The following is a 21,999-nucleotide window of genomic DNA, read 5'->3' as shown; positions in this document are numbered from 1 at the left end:
TATGAAAATCCTCCCTTGTGAAGATGAAGACACTCTTCGTCTGTAAGATGAGAACTAAGTAAGCTGCCCAAGGCTGTGCAGCTGCCAAATGGAAGAGCTATGGTCCGAGCCCATGTAATCTGGCTCCTGGGCCACAAGCCACTACCATGCCACACTGCTGCCCTTTGCCACCACGGCTGCCCTCAACCCTCACCTTCCCTGCAGTTAGAAGAATCTTCCCAGACCCTTTTTTTCCCATTCGTTCATTCTCTCCCTCCGTCCCTCCCTCTCCCTTCTCTCCTCTCCTACCCTCTGTCTCATCTCTTTCCATCTGTCTCTTTCTCTCCCTATCCCTACCCCTTCCCTTCCATTTCCTCTCCCTCTCCTTTCCTCCCTCCCTTCCCCCTCTCTCTCATCTCTCACTCTCTTTCTCAGGTAAGTGTGCTCTCTCTGGTCCCTGATCTGTGCTAGCAGATGGGGAAGGAGGCAGAAGGGGAGCCTGGGTTATTCAGAGGAGCCCTCAGACCCGCTGTGGGGAGAGCCCCTATATTCCTAAGGTGCAGCAAGGAGACTTGTTAGAACAGGAGGTTGTGGCCCAGGAACCGCCTCAGTCCCTTAGCTCCTTCAGACTCTGGTTGCCAGGACTGTAGGAAACCCCAGCCTCTGCAAGGCTCCCCACTCTGTTCACAGAGCAGACCCATGACGGGAGGGTCTGTAAATCCGGCCCCAGGAGGAGCCCCTGCACCAGCTCCTTTCTGGAATCTCATTGTGCCTCCAGAGAAGGCAGGGGATCAAGAGAGTAGAGGCCCCAACCCAGGTGCCCAGGCAGCCAAAGGGCTTCTGAGCCTCTGAGGGCTCATATGTTCCCTGCAAAGGCCACAAGCTCTGAAAACCCAGTGCCAGCGGGATAGTCTGGGGACCAGGCTGTTTGTTCTGGGCTCAGAGCACATGAGCTCAAGAGAATCGAGGCCTATGCAGACTTGACCAAGTATTTGTCTTTTTCTGGACCAACTCATCTTCATATCATTTTCAGGCAATTATAGTTTTAGAGGTAATATATAGCTAAATGTCAACTTATAGACTGACAGCATTCTCTGACTGGAATTTTCACCACAGATGAGGCACAGTCATAGCTACAATGCATCTTTCCTCAACCTACCCTCACTTGGTGGGCAGTATTCCCAGATGAGTGGTGCTGGGAATTATTCAGCATCAGATTTAGTTAGTCAGGCCATTAACGATCTGTGGCACCTTTAAGAGAGAGAGCAATTATCTCCATGTAGAGATGCGTTTCCCAGGCTGGAATGTCACGTGGATTCTGCCCATGGCCCCTGCGTGTCTCAAGATGTGGGGCACAGTTTCTGGGACCAGGTCCAGGAAAAAAGAGGACCCATGTGAGATTTCATGATGGGCCCTGCAGCCATGTCAACTTTACAATCAAACTGCCAAACACAGACTATGTGGTCCAGCTTCAGACCAAGTAGAGGGGGTATAAGCAGCTGCCGTATTCCATGGTTCTCAGGCCCCTTGTTAGGGTATCTCTAATACCAGCCACCAAGGAAGGCAGGAGGGGAGACGGGATCCCCTGGGCTGGTTGAGGGGAAAGGGGACTTGTGCATAGCTCCAGTACAAGGCCCGTCCACATCCCCACCACCCAGTCATCCCAGGATGAGTATCGAGCAGTTGCAGCCTCTAATGGTTCACGTTCAGTGTGCCCTGGCTCCCGTGTACCCCAACCCTCTGTGGTGCTGTACCCCTAAGGAGGACCAGGTGAGAATCATTCATGCCCTCTACTTAACCAAGTTTCTCCTACGGGGGTGTGTGTGTGTGTGGCTGGTGGGGGGGATGGTCAGTCTTTTCCTGGGGGCCCCCCTGGGGGCAACCCTGGGGGTTGCAAATCCTCTCCAGGTGCACAGGCCCTGGCCTCCAGTGGCTACAGAGAGAACTTGGTTTCCTCTCTGCTCCCTCCCCTCCCCACAACTGGTGCCACACCTGCCAAGGCAAGGTCTGCGTGGGCCCTTCTTGAGGACAGCTTTGGACTTCTACGACACTTCCTGGGTGAGGGGTCTCCTACTCAGAACCTCATGGTGTCCAGGATGGCAACCCCAACTCATGTAAGCACAGCACTTCACAGTGTAGATCTCGGCCTCACGGCTGCCCCGGCTGACCAGTCCCGTTTCCTGGATGAGAATGGGGAGATCGTAATAAGTGGAGCCACGATGCAGGACCTGGCATGCTCCACGCCATGCTGAGCTGAGGAAGACCCCCGGCAAGGTCTGGGGTGGGCCGAGTGGGGCTGGGGTCCTCTTCAAAGGTCAGCTCTGCTCTTGGGGGCTTTCAAAGTCTGGCTGCCTGACTTTGAGTCTATCTCATTGTGAGTGAATTAATTGTTGTGCAACCTAGAGTGGTGAGACAAGTTAATTACATAATTACTGCAAAATGACATGTTATTTCATGGCTGCAATATGGTAACTCTGTTGGAAACAATTGTAATTGCCCAGAAACTGCATTCGAGTGGCTCCGTTATCTCTCGATAACCATGTAATTAACTTGTGTTGCAACTTTATCTGCAGCAAACTCTGAAGTTAGGCGTTGGGGACCTTGGGGGAGACACAACCATCTGAGACCTAAGGGCTCAGGGAGGGTCTGGCATTGGGGAGCTCTGCTATAATCCAGGAAAATAATTTGCTTTTCCATGTTGAGCAAGGAAAATTCCTCGTTATGGACTGTAGCCCTCAAACTCATGCACTCAAATTCATTCCTAATCTCACACAGTCACATACAGACAACTCCCCAATTTGATGTCACCTGAAAGTACCCACAGCGGCTGGGCAGACTGGCTCTCTGCCTCGCTTCTCACACACAGGTGCAGTTCCTTCACAGGAGGAAGCCCTAAAGTTGAGAACTCCTACCCCAAGATCCTTGGCTCTCGCAATCCCTCCCCACAGACTGGGCCACTGGCCACAAAACCACAGTGTGGAGACGTGGCTCCTCCAAATGCCCACAAAAGTGCAGCCATCCCCCCACTTCAGTAAGTGGAGGAGCAGGTCTGGGGACAGGGCGATGTGAGGTGTGAGCCCTGTCCTGTCCCGGCAGCCAATTCCCTGCCCACTCCTGGGCAGAAGTTGGCTCTGGTCTGTGGCCAGGAGAAAAACAGTCCCGGGTGAAGGAGAAGCAAGTGGCCTGATTTTGGGAGGAGCCTGTCCACACAGCCTTCCCTGTCCAGGCTTTGGACTCAAGGAGCCATTTTAAAATACTGTTCAGTGATACCGCTTCAGTTCCAGTCTCTGTGCTTGGCACTGTGGCTGTAGCCAACACAAGACAGAATGCCTGCCACCCTGGCTCAGCCACTCGACACAAAACGCTCTGGGTATCTGCTGTCTGACTATCTTCTGGCCTGAGTTGAGTGCCTGCCAGCTTGCCTGTCTCTGCCTATCTCTGTCGACACATCCGTCTATTTGTTTGTCTGTCTCCCCTGACAGCCAGCACATGCATCTGACTGTGTGTGCAACTGGCTTATCTGTCTGACTCTCCTGAGCCGTCATAAGTGGTCCTGTGGCTGTTGGAAGGAGCTGGCCTGTCCCAGGTCTCCTGACAGTGTTTGTCCTCACGGTGATTGCTCTGTTTGTTTTCCTGGCTTTCTCCCTCCTCCTCAAGGGCATGGACTGTGTCTGATTCATGACTCATCCTCGGGTCTGGTGTTTGCAGCACAGGGCTGAGACACTGTGGATGAAGGGTTGCCAACTGAATGAACGACAGCATCCAGCCTGTGTAGGCTGTTACAGAGGGATAGGACTGTTCTCACTCACCCAGAAGAGGAGAAAGCCAGGCCCCAGGTTGGGCCCAAACTGCTGGGAGGCTACAGCCACTGCTGTCCAACACCCGGAAAGTGAAGACAGGTTTCAGGATGGTACTCCCATGGTAGAGGGCTCGCAATTTGGGGTCCTTCTGTAGAGGTCAGAACTGGGTCACTGGGCAGTTGGGGGGAGGGTCTCGGTGGGGAGCTATAACACAGGAACTTAGGGAAGGGAGGATTTCATCTTGCCTGTCTTCATCTTGGGGGCCTGCGCAGGGTCAGGGTATATGCTCTGCCAGGGGAAGGGAAGAACACCCCAGTTCCCACCTCTGGCTGTGGGGTGCTTCTCTCTAAAGCCCATTTGGAGAGCCCCATGCCCTGCCCCGTGATCCCCATCCCAAGAGCCAAGGGGAGGGCCCTGCCCCTGCCCACTCCCAAGCAGAGGGGAGAGGCCCCAGGTCTATGTCAGTGATCAATGCAGAGTAACCTCCCCGGAAACATTCATAAGTTTAATCCACGCCAGTAATAAAATCGCATTACATTTCTCATAAAATAAATGTTCCCATTTATATACAGAAGACAGACTGTACAGGCCCAGCCTGGCCCCAGGAGGGGTCACACACAGACGGGCAACGGCGGACGAGGGCCATCCCTCCCATCGAGGATGGAGGCGTTCTAATCGGCAGGAGAGCGGCTGGCCGGCCAGGTGGGCGGGCAGGCGGGCAGGCGGGCAGACGGGCCTGGAGGCCAGGCGCCGGGCGTTACTGAACCTGGGAGTCAAAGGTGCCATTGAGCTGCCCTTCCTCATAGTCCATCTGACACAAGATCATGTTGTTCTTCAGGAAGAATTTGTCTCCCACACAAAATCTGGAAAATCCAAGCAGGAGAGAGAGGCTATGGAGGGGTCCCAGTGGGTGGTGGGGGCTCCAGACAGGACCCAGCCCCGCTGGGAGGTGGACACGTGGGAAGTGAGGTCCTGAGGAGCTTGCTCCTTGATCTTTCCAGAGGGGCTCCCCAAAAGTCCCTGGGTCAGCCCAGATCTCAGCCAGGCCCTGCAGCCCAGGGTATAGGGCAGACAGACAATCCTGGGCTGCGGGACTTCCACAGTCAGGTCCCTCGTGGAGGGGTGGGGTTGATGGGAAGGGGCTGATAACCTACCCCAGTTCCAGAGAGGGAAAAGAGAGAGAGAAGGAAAAACAAACGAGAAAAGACCCAGAGGAGAGAGAGGTAAAGAGAGGTAGAGATGGGAAGGAGGAAAGGATAAAATGGTTGCTTTTTCCATCCCTTTGTTCCTCTCCCCGACTTAAGAGGATGGCTCAAAGAAGGTTTCTTTCTCTCAGCAGAACCTGCGGGGTTTCTGGAACATCCTTCCAGGAGATGACCTTGTCCCATCATCTTCCCCCTACCCAAAGAAGGCTCTGCTTTGACCCCCCCCAGTCCTCCTCAATATTGGAAGCCCTTCCCTAAAAGATGTCACCAGGATGGCAGAGGCCCCTAGTGGAACCCCAGGGTCACAAGCCTGGTCCCAGCAGATCCCATTCAAACCACCAGGTGGCGCTGCAACTTCACCGAGCCCTCCTAGCACTGGGTCTTGCCAAAGCCTCAGCCGGGCTCTGCAGGTTCCTCTAGACCTCGCCCTCCGGGAATACTTGTATAAGCTCCTTCCTGAACTGGGGCTCCTGAGAAAAGGTGCTAGGCCCCCAGCCAGGAGGACTCTGGCTCCACAGGTCCCTGGGGCCTCCCACAGTGCTGGAGCACTGAGCAGGGCCCCAAAGACCAGAAAGGAGGCTGGGTTGAAACAGAATCACAAGACGGGTCAGCAGTGAGGGGCTATTCCCTGAAAGGATTTTGCCCTCCACGGCTGTGAACCCCTTCTCCCTAGAACATACATACATGCACATGGCACACACACAGGGCACAGGGCATGTGTACAGAACCCTTGTACAAGCACATTTAAAACGTGTGCACATGCATGCTCATCATGCACATGAAGCACACACATGCCACCATTTGTACATGAAAATTTTGAAACACGAGTGCACATTCATATTAATTCCATCATGTACACATACCCATGTGGACATGGACCTTTAAAAATACAAACATGCACATGACACTCACACTGTGCATACACAGTAAGTTCATGCAGGCTCCTGCCCATTACATTCACACAGAACCATATCCCACAAACATGCACTCACAGCACTGGAGCATGCACATTTAGCCACAGGGCTTAGGCATACATCAAATGCACATATGTACATGCGTGCTCAGGACAGCATGCACAAGCAGCCGTGTGCACACACAGAACCCACTTTGCATGCAGGCCTCCACAGTGATTCTGGTCTGTCCCAGCAGGAGTCACTGGGGTCTGGTGAGTATGTTGGGAATGCTACCTGTCCAGCACTCACTCACCTCTGGTTGCAGAGCTGGCAGGCGAAGCAGTCAAGGTGATACACATTATCCCGGGCCCGCATCACCATCTCGAAGGCTGGGATCAGCTTGCTGCAGGCGGCACAGTTTCCTGTAGTGCCAAAAAGCCTGCAGAAGGAAGCGTGCAGAGGGCTCAGGAACCTGCTAGGGAGTTTGAGGAGGGGGATGGTGGCAGGGGAGCTGCCTCCACCCATGGCCTCACCTGTCTCCCATTCCTGTGGGCCTAGAATATGGGCCTGGGCAAGGGGATAGTGGCACAGATAGCAGCATCTAAATTCTACTAAGAAATCAGGCTTTAGAGAAATTGTGATATCCACCCAGGCAGGGGATGTAGAAGTCCAGGGGTCAGCTGACACGGCCTAGCCCAGGCTGGGCTGACAGAGCCCCCTGCCATGTTCCTACTGGAGTCCCTCAAGCACCTGGGATCACCAGGAGAATACTAGGCTGGGTCTCCAGAGCAGGACTCCAGATTCACACAGGCCAGATTTTAGAGGCAGTCTGCCAATCACGGGCTGTGCATCCTCAGGCAAGACGTCAAGTCTTTCTGAGCCTCATTTATTTTAACTATAAAACCTGGGACTGAAATACAACCTTCACAGGCTTGTTGTGAAAACTTTGGTAAACTCTCAGTCACAACTCATGTGGTTAACACCTATACAGTGTTTACTATGTGCCAGGCACTGTTCTAAGAGCTTTACAAAGATCAACTCATTTAAGCCTGACAACCATATAAGGAGGTCTTTTACAGCTACCAACTCACTGTGTGTGTGGCTTGTCTAAGTCCCTTTTTCTCTTCCCTGGACCTCAGTTTATCCTTCTTTAAAATGTGGATGCTGGACTAGAGGATCCTATTCAAAGATGCTTCTAAATCAGGACTGATGTCAAAAGAAAGTTCTAAGGACTTCTGGCACAATGCCTCTTGGAGGCAGACAACCCTTCCCTTAGCTGCTGGTTGCAAAGCTCTAGGGACAGGGAGCGTACTCCCTCCTCATGCAGGCCAGTCCTTGGCTGGATACTCCAATGGTCCGAGCCAGCGAGTATATGCATCACCCACACTCCTAGCTTCTTTTCTGCACACTGACAGATCCAGCCCCAATGAGGCAAGGGGGCTGAGAGGCAGGCGGGAGGCCCTCCTAATCCCTGATTTGTCCAGCTCAAGCTCAGGCGCCTGCAGACGAGCTTGACTCCGTTATTCATCAGTCCGAGCTGCCTGGTGGCTCAGATTAAGGCAGACAAAGGCTGGGCCACAGCATCTGCCTGCCAAGAGGGGCCTTTCTTGCCACCAGTCCAATGAGCAGGCTGCAGAGGGGGCAGGCTCTGGACAGCCATTCTCTGGGGCTGAGCAGCTCAAGGAAGCCCCATCTCCACTCTGGCCCACTGGCCTACCTGGCCCCAAAGTCATTCTCTGGCCTCTGCCAGAGCCCAGGAAAATACCTTCAGGCTGCAGTAGCTGGCAGGGCCCAGAATGCCGATGGGTGCTTCAGCTCTGCGTACAAGCCCGTCCCTGCCCTGTGCTGCTCCCTCTCCACATCCTGTGGACTCATCAGATGGTCTGCCGCTTGCCCACAACCTGGTAGGTTCAGCCCCAAGCGATGTCCTAAACCTCCAGACATGGAGGCCCTTTCCGGGTGGTGGAGGGGTGAGTGTCTAGCTGCATCCCTTCCCTGACCCCTCCTCCATCCCCAGCCGGGAGCGCTGAGTCACAGAACCTGGTTTATTGCACCACTTACAAAACAACTCCTGTAGCAGGCAGAAGTTAAAAGGGAAGGTGCAGGCAGGGAAATCTTAGGCTCTTTGGAGAAGCAGGGGAGCCACCGCTGATAACTCCACCCCCCAACAGGCCCACACCTGGGCAGAGGGTGCCCCAAGAAGCCCTTGCTGACTTATTAATTAATGCAATGGGCCTGTCTTCCCCACAAAGCCCAGGCACCACCAGCAGCCTGTGTGAAAGCCAAATGCAGGTGCTGGGTCTCAGCCAAGGCCCCTGCTCTGTGGCCTCCTTCCAGCCTTGCTGATGTCATAGATGGCCTAAGGGAGGGTTAATTGGGGGAGGCGGCCCCAGGGAATAGGATCCAGGCTGTGGGGGAGGGGGAGTTAGAGCTCTGAGGAATGCACCACTTCACAGAGGAGTAAACTGAGGCTCGGAGAAGGTTAGAAGCCAAAGGCTCAGAGCTACTTCCAACCCAGGTCTTTCAGCTCCAACATCCGTGGTCCTTCTCCCAGGACTGGGCTCTCCAGGTATTGGGGTTAATCTAATCCCAGGGCCCTCCTGAAATGGTAGGGATGCTGGGTACTGGGCAGAGGTAGAAACGAGGGCGAAGGGCAATCAAAGCTTCCCCACCTGCTCCTGGAAGCCCCTCTGAGCCGTCCCCTCCCCGACTCCAGGGACAGAGTGGCTCGGGAGCACCTGACAAGGGCAGGGACAGGCTGGTGCCCTCGAGAAACTCAGCTCGGGTGCCCGCGGTTATAAATGCCTGCCAAGGACCTGTGCTGGCCACCAGTCCCAGAGGTTAAAGGCATGGCATGGCTGGGGGAGCAGGGGCAGGGCAGCCTGGGATGAGCGCACACATAGGCCGGGTCCGTGGGGTACCGGGTCTAGAGCCGGGGTAGGGCCACGCTGGGTGCTGGAGGGTGGGGGCTCTCTGAGAAGATGGGCCAAGCGGTGGGAGGCGGCCCACCTCAGGTAGTCGCGGCGACACAGGATGAGGTTGGCCTTGGTGTAGAGGGTGGAGCCCACCTCGCCCAGGCGGCAGTCGCAGCAGGCGCACTTGAGGCAGTCCTCATGCCAGTACTTGTCCAGCGCCTTCAGCAGGTAGCGGTCCTTGATCTTGCGGTTGCAGCCCGCACAGCCCTTCTGCTTCCCTTTGGGCTGGACGGACAGCATCGGCACGCCTTCAGATGGACAGACAAGAGACAGATGGACACAGGTAGGCCTTGCAGCTCCGGGCCTTCTGGGAATGGAAACCCACTGCTTGTCTCTACTGTCGCCTCCAGAGTTGGGGTTCCTAGGAGCCCCCGCTTTCTCCCCAGCCACCTCCTCCCTGGTCTTGGGTCCTGTCCTTTGGGCTGCATGGCACAGCCGGTTCCCCTGCCCTGTGAAGGTCCCTCTGAAAGCTGCAGGCAGCACTGGGGAACACCGCATCTGCTCTGCTGCAGGGCACACACATAGCCCCAAGGCCTGCCCCCTGAGTTGTTTCACCCCATGCAGCCACAGCCCCCTCTGCGGTCTGATCTACAGGAGGCCTGAAGCCCCCCCTCCTCACGCAGCCGCCATCCTGCTGGCTCTTCCTGCAACCCTAAGAATGAAACCTCATAATGGGCTTGGGGTCCACTAGAACTCCCAGATCTTTTTGGCACCTCAAGACTTCCTCACACTGCTTGTGCATTCATGCATTTTAATCCCGAAAGTCAGGCTACAGCCTCTTGGTGTATTCATGTAGAACTGTGGAGATGTCAAGAGGGAAGGGAGATGCCCCTGTGACCCTCCCAGCAGGGCGCAGGAGCTCTGGAGCTGCTGGCAGGTGCCCGCAGGAGGACCTCGGGCCTGGCTTAGCTGGGGCTCTCCTCATAAGTCAGTGGTTCTCAACCTGTGGGTCGCGACCCCTTTGGGGGTAGAACGACCCTTTCACAGGGGTTGCCGGGTACTCGTATGTGGGCGTATCTGCATGTGGGCCTGGAGACGGATAGAGGAGCGGTGTCTCGGTTCCTAAGACCATCGAAAATATGTGTTTTCCGATGGTCTTAGGNAGCGGTGTCTCGGTTCCTAAGACCATCGAAAATATGTGTTTTCCGATGGTCTTAGGCGACCCCTGTGAAAGGTTGAGAACCGCTGTCATAAATGCTTCCAGCTAGATTCAAACTTCCTACCTGCCCTGGCCCAAGGGTGGGATGTTCCCAGTCTCTGGATCCTTGTTCCTCCCACCAGGATAAGAATCTCTGAGCCACTGGACTCCTCCCAGGGCCCGTGGGAGCGTCTTAACATACAAGAAAGTGCCAAGTACAAAGGGCTGGAGTATCAGCCTAGCATTCACCTGAGAGAGGGGCAGACCTCCCAGCAGGAAAACCTATGCATCACTCAAACCCCATGCACACAGGTACAGAGTGCAGGCGTGTGCACACATGTGCATAGAAGCACAGGCTCCTAGCCCCTGGCCCCTGGGGCCACAAGGAGTGACCACAGGGAGGGTCAGTTGAAGAGATGAGGACAGATGTCAGGTGTCATCAGAGAGTCTGGACATCCCTGTGGAGCCCTGAGGCTTGAGTGTAGTGAAAACTAGGCTTGGAGGGGAGTGCAGGGAGTCTCAGAGCCCCAACCTGGGAGGGGTGTGGGGAGAGGAGGTGCCTGTGAGCCTCTCATGAAAGTGGAAAGCTCTGGTGGATGGAGGGGTTGACTCTGGAGGGGACATCCCACCCTTTCCTGCCTTGCTGACGTTCCAACAAGCCCCTGAAGTCTGCCCTCCACCTGGCTGCATCCTTTCCAAGGGATCCCTGTGCTCTCCAGGGCTCTGGGCTCAGCCCCCAACCTCCCACGCACCCCCAGCTCGTCGGAGCTGCTTCCTTTCCCTTCCTAATTCCAGGTGTGACCCTTCCCCAGGCTTCAGAGGAGAACCACAGCTGCCAAGAGGCCTCAGTCTCAAAATCTCAGATGTCAGTTCAGATGGCCCTCAGAGTTCTTCCAGGCAAACGGTCTCATTCTACACGGGGGTGAAACTGAGGCTCAGATGCTCCAAGGGGCTAGTGTAGGCCACTAATTAAGCTGGTCCCAAGGGGCCCCTTCCTCCTCCTGTGCTGTTTCTCAGCCTCATTGCCTCCTCAGACTTCTCTTGGAAAGGGGGTGGCCCTGGACTCAGGGGGGGCCTCCCAAACTCAAGAGCATCAGGACAGGTGGGGCAGGGAGGACACATCGCAGGCTGCTGTGGGCAATTCCTCCTCCAGCCCCCTCAGGGCTGTCTGTTAGCTGGGAAGTTTGCTGCCTAATTTCCTTAATGCAGCTCTATAGGTTAATTGGTCTAAGAGAGTGATGGGGCTCAGGAGGACTCTGTGCTCAGGGCTGCCTATGTCTCTCTCTGGCAGGTCCAGTCTGGTCACAGCCCTGAGGAGCCCGTGGAGGCCAGCTGGGAAACAGGCACCCCTGAGAGGTAAGGGGAGTCTGAGGGGCTCCTTCCAAGGCCTAACCTACAGGGAGGAACCGGGTGTGGGCAAATGAGGAAGGGGTTAAGAGAGCTGGATGTGGGAAGGTCTGGGGGTCCCAGGGTGGGACTATTGTCTCTGGGGCCTATGGAGGGAGCACCCTGCCAGCATAGCCACCAACTTAGAAAATCTCAAGCCAGACTAGCTCTAGTACAGGTCCCCATGATGATTTCCCTTTGCTCACCTGGGCTGGCAGCAGGGCGGGCTCCCTCCCCTGCAGCCAGGACTGTACACGTGTGCTGTCACGGGTGGGGGTGGTGAGTGGCTGGAACATCCGTACTCAGGGGATACACTAGGCCCACTATGTTTTACCCCAAAATGATGGGGGCCCTCAGCACTAGGAGCATCTGCCCTGCTCCATCTTCCTCTGGCTTGGATCCTGGACAGACTGGCCTTCTAAGCTCAGGCCCCAGAATGCTTGGCTGCTGAGCCGGTAGCCTACGACCTTGAGCACTAGCTGGCAAGTCCATTACTGGTGGGACCTGGACCTAGATGTCATGAGGGGCAAAGCCACAAGCTAGCTTCCCCAGGTGCCCTGCCCCTACCAATGCCCAGGCTAGGCCTGGCACACAGCAGGTGCTTGTAAGGCCTGGGCACCCTGCTCCAGGGTGCTGAACTCTGCTTCCTTGGCCCTGGAGAACACTTAACGACGATGCCTCTGCCAGTGTCTGATGTCCACTGAGACACAGAACACCAGGGCCAGCCTGGCTGAGGAGGTCTCAGAGCATCTGGGGACCTCAAGCTTTCTCTGCCCAGAAAGGCTGAGGTCCTGGGAGAAGTTGGATTTACACCTCCCTTCTTTCTGGAGCTCCCACACTGTGTTTGCTCTCATTGGGCTAGTCCAGGAAACTTGAAAACACTCCTGGAAAGGTAAGGGGGCTCTATGGGCTCCTGCTCCCCAGAGGGTCTGGGCTCTCCCTCTTGCCCTCCCTCTCCAGCCCCCCCGTCGGCCCGCAGACACCTCTTCCCTACCTCCCTCCCCTGCCTGGCTCTGGGAGCTGAGCCCTCCGGCCATGCACTTTCCATTAAGGAGATAGCATCCCTTTGCTGAAGTCCATTTGGGATCCATTTTAGTGTTATCTAAAAATCAAATCTACATGGTAATCCTTTTAATGTACTCCTGACTTTAGAAAAAAACAGCTTTGTGCTCCTTCAGGAAAGGTTTTAAAGCATTACCCAGTAATTACTACTCACCCATGAAAACACTGCTATTTTACAACGGATGATGTTTGCGACTGCCCGCACGCACTGACACACGCTCAGACGTACACAGGGGACCCGGCAACATAAACCAGTTCACTTGGCCCATGTGTTCCCCTCAAATTTCAGGGTGTGGAAGGGACATTGGAGGGGAGACAGGCCAAATCCCTGCCCTGCCTCTACCCTGGGCGGGCTGACAGTGGAAGGAGGCAGCCTCTCAGTCTGACTCATCCGGCTGCCAGACACTTACCCTCAGCTCTTTAATCTGGGGAAAAGCCAGACAGTCCGGGTGACTGGGACGGACTGCCAGAGGTCACTCAGCTCTTCCTGCATCCAGGAGAAAAGCCCTCCTCTTCACATGGACCCCCAGAGGTCTGCCAGCCACACCCAAGTCCACAGCAATTCCTATCCCACCTAACCCCGGCCAGGCCGCCTTTCAGATCCTGCAGGTGGACTTCTCCAAACTGCCAAGCCCGCCGGCTCCTGGTCCCGCTGACACCTCCAGCTCGGATGGCAGGCTGAGCCTGGCTGTGGAGCACTCCTGCCATCTCCCAGTGAGCTCCTCCAAGGCCAGTCCTCTGCCCCCAAATGCCCGCCCCACCCAGCCCCAGGTCACTCCAGGCATCCAAGTCTGTGGCTCCCCTGCTGGCAGCCATTGTGGCCACCACTGGCAACTCTACCTAGCATTTGAGGCCCCCTCCCTGATGCCAGCACGTCCTGCTTGGCACTGCAGGATCGCCTCCCTGCAGAAACCTGGAATAACATCCCTTTCCATCCTGCAAATGGATCTTGTTTGCTTCTGTCCCAGGGCCCTCACTCCACCAGTGCTCCAGGAAGTACTGTCTTGTCCTGCCCATCCCATTCTTGCCCAAAGTTCAGAGTCAACAGTGGGGTTGAGGCAAAGTGCACTGGCCTTGAACTCAGAGAGTCTACTTTCCAGTCTGGGAACAGTCCCAAGTGACTGGAGAGCCTAGAGCAAATCCCATCACCTTTCTGACTTGCATCTGTGAAGTGGGGGCCCTAATAGTCTCTCCACACGGACTGAGGTGAGGACAGAATAAGGTTACGCATATGAAGCCATGGCACAGAGGCTGGCATCCAGAGGGGACTGAGGAACAGGAACTGGCCGTATTATTCACATGTACTCCAGGTCACCTGCCTTCCCTGCTATGACACCTGTTTTCTTTTTCCTTTAACTTTTTATCTTGACATAATCTCAAGTTTTGAGAAAAGTTGCAAGAATAGAATTTCTGTATATCCTTCACTTAGATTCCCTAAATAGGAACATTTTATCATATTTACTTTATATCTATCTATCTAGCTAGCTAGCTATCTACCTACCCATAATATTTTTCCTGACTTATTTGAAGTCGGTTTTAGAGATGAAGCTCCTATACCCTTACCTACTTTGGTAAGCATTATATTTCCCAAAAGCAAGGACATTCTCTCACACAAGCATAGTACAATTATCAAAACCAGGAAATTATCATCTATATAATACTATTTTCTAATCTAAAAACCTCATTCGGACTTCACCAGTGTCCCCAAATAATATCTTTTTACAGCAAGATAAAATTCTGGCTCATGTATTGCATTCAGTTGTCGTTTAGTCTACTTAAATCTGGAAGAATTCCTAAGCCTTCCTTTGTGTTTCATGACACTGGCATTTTTTGAAGAGAACAGGCCAGTTATTTTATGAAATATCTTTCAATTTGGGCTTGTCTGACACCTTTGGCTGTATGACTTGAACAGCTCTGTGCCTCAGTTTTCTTTGTTATAAAATGAGTGTGAAATAGTACTCATCTCAGAGTTACCACGAGGAATAAAGGAGTTACTATATGTGAAGTGTTTAGGACTAACTGGACCTGGCAGTCAAAGGTTAGCTCTGATTAGTGTCATCCCATTCAGCACAAGGGAAAGGACGACCTCAGTCCCAGCTCCATCTCAGGTCCCCAAAGTAGTGGTGGACACTTATTTTGAGGAGAATAAACTGATATGAATGTGCTACCGTAGTTAAAATCACGTAGGCACTGGCTAGAGCCCCGCATTACCCAAAGGACAGTCTAGTGGTCACTGCAAACATGTGCAGAAGGAAATCAGCCCCGTCTGTCTGATAGGCTGCTTCAGTGTCAAGTGGGAAGGGGTTGCTGTGGCACCCCAGAGCGTGACAGCTCAGGGCAGGTCCCTCTGGCTGCTCTGAAGCAAGCCCTGAGGGCGCAGGCAGGTGTGGCCTTGGTACTTCTGATCATCTCTCCTTGTGCCTCAGTACTGGTTCCGAATCTGTGCCCACACAGTTGCCCAGTACAGTTCTGGGGCTTCCCTTTCTCACCACGGTGCCCTCCCCTCCTCTGGGGCAGGCGACGAGCCTGGGCTGGGCTTTGCCAGGGCTAAGGGCTATCTGTAGGGCGATAACGCTGATGGAACAATCGGCAATGCTCAACTTTTAAGCGCTTGGCTCACAACTGCCTTATGAAATAGGTACCATTATTATTCCCATTTGAACAATGGGGAAACAGAGGCAGGGGAAAGGTTATGATTTGTCACAGGTGACATGGTTAGTATGGGACAGAGCTGTGAGCCCTGACGGTCTGTGTTTGAGGCCCAAGCACTGGACTCATCTGCTATGCTGCCAGCCTGTGTGCTGCCAACCTCTCAGGTGCCACAGACCCAGGCAGGAAGCGTTACAGAGATTAGGAAACACGGAAGGTGCACAGATGCAGGATGCATGTGCCGATACATGCGACAGTACACAAATGTATGCACAGTCACACACATGTACACTGGGTGCACAAGAGGTGGAACTGTATGTTTATTCTCCTCACAACAATTTTATTCCAGTACCCTGAATAGTGCTAGGTATAGTAGCTGCTCAGTAAGTTGCATGAAAATACATATGCATGTATCCAAGCACGCATGGGCATGGATGAGCTCATGTAATATACACACATGTGCATGAGCAGTCACATGCACCTTTATTGCCTTTTGAAAAACTTCATTTCCAAAAAGTGGATTGTAGCTCAAAATCATGCTCTAATTTAAACAAAACCCACCAGTAAGAGGCCTGGTGCTCTGTCCTCAGTACCACTTTCCCAAGGAAACGGAAGTGCATGAGCCCCCTAGGCTTCACCCACATGGCCCTGTGTGGAGTGGCGGAAGTTATCCAGAACGCCCCACAACCATCACACCCAATTCAGCTGCTGGAAAGGGGAGGTCCATGGCCTTCAGGAATCCGGGTCCCTCCTACCTGCATGGTGCTTGTACCCGCATGGGCCCCATGCCCGGGCCTGGAAATGCAGAGCAGAATCCTAAATGGAGCCAGCCGGGGGCCCCTTTTTGGCATCAATCCCATTTAATAAGGAAATTTGAACGTGTAATCGAATTCTGCAGAATCTCTTTAAATCTCGTTTTCTCCGAAGTAACTTCATTTCACACGGACACATCCAGCCTTGTGAGAAGGCCTCCATTTCACACCAGTTTTATCTCCACAATTTCTCGTCTCACTGCACTCCTATCCCAGGGCCTTGCCATGCGGCGGGCGAGGCCTGAACTAATAGCATTTCCTACTCATTTGGAATCAAAAGCCAACGAGAACAACTGTTGAAACGTGTGGCTACAGCCACCCAGAGCATTGCTCATTACTGCCCGTTTGCGCACCCACTTGCAGGCAGCATGCTCGTTGGGTCAGATGAGGGAGAGAGAAACAGGGCTCCTGTGGCCTCTAACTCCCCACCGGGGCCAGTGAGGGAGGCCAGGGGGCTCAGCTCATGGAGTGGTGGTCAGCTCAGTGGAGGGACTGCCCCTGAAGGGGGTCTGAGAGAAGAGGAGGGCAGTGTAGACGCTAGGACTATGGGCCCTGCAGGCTGATGGCCTCAGCTTGCGTTCTGGCTCCACGACTTTCTAGCTCTGCCTCAGTTTTCTCACCTGCTAAATGAGGACAGTCTACTTTAAGGGGTTATGTTGAGGATTAAATTAGATAATGAACATGAAATACTTACAACAATGTGTGACACAGTAGTGTTAAAAAATCAGCTAAGAAAACTTACGTACATCTCATGAACCAACCATTCTATTCCTAGTTATACGCCCACCAGAAAGGAGAGCTTATGTCCGTCAAAGGAGATAATGCAAGGATGTTCATAGCAATTGTCTTCATCATAACCCCCAACTGAAAACAACAGAAATGTCCATCAACATTAAAATGGGTAATAAATTATGGTACAGTCATACAATAAATAAAATAGTTCCCAGCTATGAAAAAGAATGAATCACTGATACAACAATATGGATGAGTCAGACAGCATAATGTTGAATGAAAGAAACAAAAAGGCATGGATTATATAATTCCATTTATATATAATTCCCAAACAGGCAAAACCGATCCATGGTGATAGATGTCAGAATAAAAGAGTTATTATTACCTGGCAGGAGGCGTGAGGAACCCTGCTGAGGTGCTGCAAATGTCCTCTATCTTGATCTGGGCAGTGTGCATACATATGTAAAAATTCACTGGATTGAACATTTGAGAATTGTGCAATTTACTGCGTATATGTTATACCTCAAATAAAAAGAACTAAGATGGAGACCTCTCGGTCAGGACTCGGTGTGTCTCTTCAGAAAACCCACCATTTACTCAGAACTTGTTACATCTGTCATCTCAGTGAATCCTCATATTAACTGTGAGGTACTAAATGATTACCCCCATTCAACAGATGAGGAAACAGAAGCCCAGAGAGGTTCAGCTGGAAGAGGGCAGGATGAGGACAGGAGCCCCAGCCTGCCAGGCTCCAGAGTTCAGGTTCTTCTCCAGCACATGACCCATGGCCTCCCTGCACAGCCTGGGTGAGAAAGACTAACCGGGCAGCATGCAGGCGCTCCTGTGCAGCCTGGATGCCTGGTGATGCTGGGGCAGGGGGTTTGGGGCACGCCTAGAGCAGGGCCTGGGCTAAGACCAGGAGGAACGATGCCCCAGGCAGCACACTCCCTCCATACTCTGGTGGGTCACAGGCTGTTTCTGCTCCCTGTTGGTCCTTTAGAAGCTATGGCTGCTGTGGGATCTTAAAGGGATCTGGGCAGGGCCAGAAACTAAGGACAATTTGGGGATAGGGGATGGGAAGGGAGGACAGGGGCTGGAAAGAGAAGCAAACCTGAGATGTTTGCATTGTAGTCTTGAGAGGGACAAAGAAGCCTTGAGATGGCACATGTGCTCAGGAGAGCGGTCCTTGGACTGAGCTGTGAGGGGAGACCTGGGGGCTTCAGAGCCACAATAGTTAGGGGAGCCTCAACCAATAGCCAGGGGTTTGCGTGTGAATGAGAGGGTGGGGGGCTGGGGGTCCTGGAGAGGGGCTGGCTCAGGATAAGACATTTAAGGAGGTCCAGCAATGCCTGCTTGCTCTGCAGTGCCCAGTTCCTCCTGGTCTCCACAGTCCACCACAGTAGGGGAGGCCAAAGGAAAGCACTGACCAGTCGCATCCCCAAACATGTGCAGCCACCGCAGTCACAGTCAGCCACATGATAATACCCCTTATTGAATGCCTACTATGTGCCAAGTGCTTTACACTCATTAACTCTTATCCTCATCACAACCCTGAGGTCAGTGAAATCAGCCTGCCCAAGCCTGCAAGCGGCCAAGAGGGGCTTCAGACCCAGGCTGCTGGCCCAGACCCTCCCTGCTCTATCTCAGAGCCAGAGGTAGCACCTGCATCATCTTTGTCCTAAGCAATGGAGACAGTGAGCTTCTGCTCGGACCCCATCTGGACCCTGCCAGAAGAAGGCTCTAAAGCCCCCTGCAGTGATACAGCAGTCAGGCAGGGCCTCTGATCCCCAGTATCCCCAGAGGAGCCATTTCTGTGGCAGGCATTTTTGCAGTGTGGTTTGGTGGAGGCAAACCTTTTTAGGAAAGGGGTGTCCTAAAGCCTGAACCTGCAGTGACTTTCCGGTGTCTGGAGATGAAGGGGTTGAGGAGCGTCCATACATACCTCATTGATGTGGGAAACCGAACCCAGCACAGCCCTGTGTCAGGCAACAGCTTTAGGGGACCCGGTCAAGAACCTTCACGGGGTCTGGGCCATGCACTGAAAGACACTGGAGCAGGTGCAAATGGAATAGGGTCTCATACCATGGTTTTCTGCATGCTTTAGTGAGGGGAACATAGAGACATCGGAAGCTGCACGTGCTCTTTGAAGTTTGTCATGGGGAATGATGCTTTAGTTAACTGCATAGTTATCTACAGGATAGGGGTAAGCATTCTCTTTCAGCCATCTAGTCTCTATCAAGTCCCAAATGTATCTCGAAAGCAACAGGTCCAAATTAGGACTCAAGATCTCCTCCCCAAAACCTGGCCCCAGTACCCTTACCCCAGGCTTCCCTTCACCATACTAACACGATCATCCACGCAGATGCTCATGCTAGAAACTCAAAGTCAATTAAAGATCTTCCATCATCCTCATCCTTCCTGCTCTGCTGACTCCTGTTCCCCAGTCCACTTGCTTCTTTCCATTTCCAGAGCCACCACCATCCTTCACCACACCATCAGCATAGGTCCCCACCACCCTCTTGTGTCTAGTATCTACAATCCATTCTTCACACGGCAACTGGAGAAATAGTTCAAAACAAAGGTCATGTCACTGTTCAGTTTGAAACCCTTCCATAACTTCCAGTGGCCTGAGAATAAAATCTATACTCCTCATCAAGCCTATGATACCCTCATGTGGTCTGGCCCCTGCCTTCCTTTCCCACCTTTTGCTCCAACCACATTCTCCTTTCTGCCTCAGGGCCTTTGCACATGCCGTTTTCCCCTTCCCAGAATACCCTTCTGCCTCTTCATGTGGCTGGCTCCATGTCATCTTTGGGCTTCAGCTTAAATGTCATTCCCTCAGAAAGGCCTTCCGTGACCTCCTCATTTCCATATTTAAATGAGTCCCTGGTCATTTCCTTTGAGTTTCTTTCACAATTTGTAATTGTTTTAGTTTTCTGTGTTTTACTAAAGAAAAATGATTTGTCTCTCTCATAAGGATGTAAGCCCCATGAAGGCCTATTTTGGGGGCCCTGTCTATCTTGTTCACCATTTTGTGCCCTGAGTTGAGGCCCACAGCAGTCACTTTTTAACCATCAGTGCAGTTAGCGAATGAAGAGACGGAGTGTAATCTATCCAGATGTTACTGGCAAGAGTCTGCTGGTGAGAGTGGGCCAATGAGATAGGCAGGCTCCCCAGAGATGGGAGCCTTAATCAGGCTTGTCGCTGCCCCATGCCACACATCCCAGGCACCTGTAGCTTTGTGGCCCTAGCGAACAAAGCAGATCCAACTGTGGCAGTGCCTAGGTCCTACCTGCCACAGTCTAGGTTTTTGAGAGGCCCACCCCAGGGCTCCAGCTGAGAAATGACAGCCCTTGTGCAAATACAAACCTTCTACCTCTTAGATAAAGGGGCAGAAATCCTGTCCTTCAGGCCCTGCAGACCCATGAAGAATGAAGCCCCCCTTCATACCTCCCCTTGCATATATATACCTACTCCATCTCAAACCTTGGGGAGCGAGGGTGAAGCCCCAGAGCTCAGCCATCTGTGTAACCTCAGCAGCTCAGTCTTGCCCTTTGCATCTTTGGCCTGGGTGCCCCTACTCTCCTGGCACAGACCTATCCTCCCCAACTCCCCACCTTAGGGTCCTTGCCTTACAGATGTGACCACTCTTCCAGTCTAGTCTGAGTCTCTGGGGGCCAGTCGGAGGGGAAAACGCCTGAAGTTTGCTACAAAAAAGCCCCAGGCCCCTTGACAAGCGGCTCCTTGGAGCTGCACAGCTGTGGGGACCAGCGGGGAAGCATCTGTAAGCTGCCTTCCCCAGGCAGCAACTCAGCGGCTCCCTGGGCACCCGAAAAGCCCACGTCACCCATCTAATGAAACAGGGCTCCCAAGGGGCCTGCAATCTCCGCACAGGAGGAGGAGGGCACGGACTCTCAGACAAGTCTCAATTTCACAGCATCAGGGACGTGAGCACCAAGGCGCTGAACCAGAAAACGAGAGTCTGGCAGGAGCAGCAGACACACCACGAGTGCCAGGGGCTCGGAGATTAGGGCCCTTCAAAATCAATTTTGAATTCAAACTTTTAAATGTGTTCTCCAGACGCAAAGAGGGGACCCTCCAGGCAGGCTTGGCCCAGCCAGTTGCTGGGTCCTGCATCCTCCTTGAAGCAGCCAGAGCCCACCTGCTAGCCACTGAGCTGGACGAGGAAAGGAAAGCAAGTAGATTAGGAGGGAGACTCCGGACCTTGCCCCCAGGAAATGCAGGGAGGGGAGCCCCTTAGACGCTTGCTGCCACAGCACTGCCTCTGGGGTACCTGCCTGAGGTGCTGTTCCAGGTTTCCTGTGAGGCCTTAGGGGCTCCTCCACACTCCTTTGTAGATCTGAAGCCAAGGCTGGTGTGGACCAGGTCCCCTTGCACCCCCCACCCTGGCTTGAAGAGGCTCATGGGGCACCGGTGGCTGAAGCCGTTTAGAATGCAAGCTCTGGAGTCAGACAGGCAGGGATTTGTATCCTAGACCAGCCATGGGCTCCCAGGGTGAAGATTCCGGTTCAGAAATGAATTTCCCTTCTGGAAACCTGGTGGGAGACAGCCCGCTGTGAGTGTCTTAGAGTGCAGGCCCTGTGAGGTGAGAGTGGTCTGAAGCTTCCCACTGCAAAGGGAGAGGAAGTGTCATCTGGGTGCAAGGCAGCAAGACAGCCTGGCTGCTGGGAGGGCTGGTGTGGCCGTAGGCTGCCTTACCCAAGGCCTGGTGACTGTAGCCAGGGAGCCGAAGCGCATGCTGTCTGTCACCTGTCAGACCACGTGTCGGGTACTGAGCACTGTTCTGGGCTCGGCATTTTGAGGTGGGTAGGGAGACACAGGGCAGAGGCCTCATGAAGAAGCTGAGCAGAGCAGCCCGCTCCAGCCAAATCTTGGAGGAAGCCACACAGCCCACAGGAGGAGGGCCTTGGGAGGCCTGGGCTGGCAGAGGATGCTCCTGGCAGCCCCAGCTATGGCCCCCTGCTCCTGCCTGGGTACCCGCTCAGCCATATTTCTTCCTCTAAGAGTACAATCAGCCCACCACTGAGGCCTTCCCCATCTCTTCGGCTGGGGGCGGGGGCGGGGCCTAGGGAGAATGTGGGCCATGATAAGCTTCTCTGATCCCTAGGACCTCATAGCCCGTATCTGCCAGTTCTCCAAATCTTAGACTAAACCCCAACTTGAAGCCACACTCCTGAGATATAAACATGAGCGACTGTGAACTGGTCTTCTGCTGAGAAGCAACAGAAGGGGTAGCCAAGGCCTTGGGCCTTCAGGGACCTCACAGGGAGCCCCTCCTGGAATGAGGAGCACTGGAAAAGGGCTAGAGTCACCAGCCCACATATGGGAGAGGACGCAGACACTCCCT

The 21,999-nt window shown here is 53.6% G+C and overlaps 1 protein-coding gene across 5 annotated transcripts in view; it reads right to left on the bottom strand.

Annotated features, from left to right (window-relative positions):
- Positions 1-4,273: 4,273 nt before the first annotated feature.
- LMO1 (LIM domain only 1) overlaps positions 4,274-21,999 on the bottom strand; it is a 138,622-nt gene continuing 120,896 nt past the window's right edge. For all 5 annotated transcript variants that reach the window (XM_019629286.1, XM_019629289.1, XM_019629287.1 and 2 more), the window contains 3 exons: positions 8,887-9,100; positions 6,191-6,316; positions 4,274-4,642 (listed from right to left, as the gene is read on the bottom strand). In XM_019629286.1, coding sequence (XP_019484831.1) covers positions 4,537-4,642; positions 6,191-6,316; positions 8,887-9,100 — 446 coding nt within the window. In that variant the 3' untranslated portion in view covers positions 4,274-4,536. The remainder of the gene's footprint in view (positions 4,643-6,190; positions 6,317-8,886; positions 9,101-21,999) is intronic.

Source organism: Hipposideros armiger, unplaced genomic scaffold (genome assembly GCF_001890085.2).
Source record: "Hipposideros armiger isolate ML-2016 unplaced genomic scaffold, ASM189008v1 scaffold_834, whole genome shotgun sequence".
Classification (NCBI taxonomy): Eukaryota; Metazoa; Chordata; class Mammalia; order Chiroptera; family Hipposideridae; genus Hipposideros; species Hipposideros armiger.
This window is presented reverse-complemented; position numbering and strand designations above follow the sequence as displayed.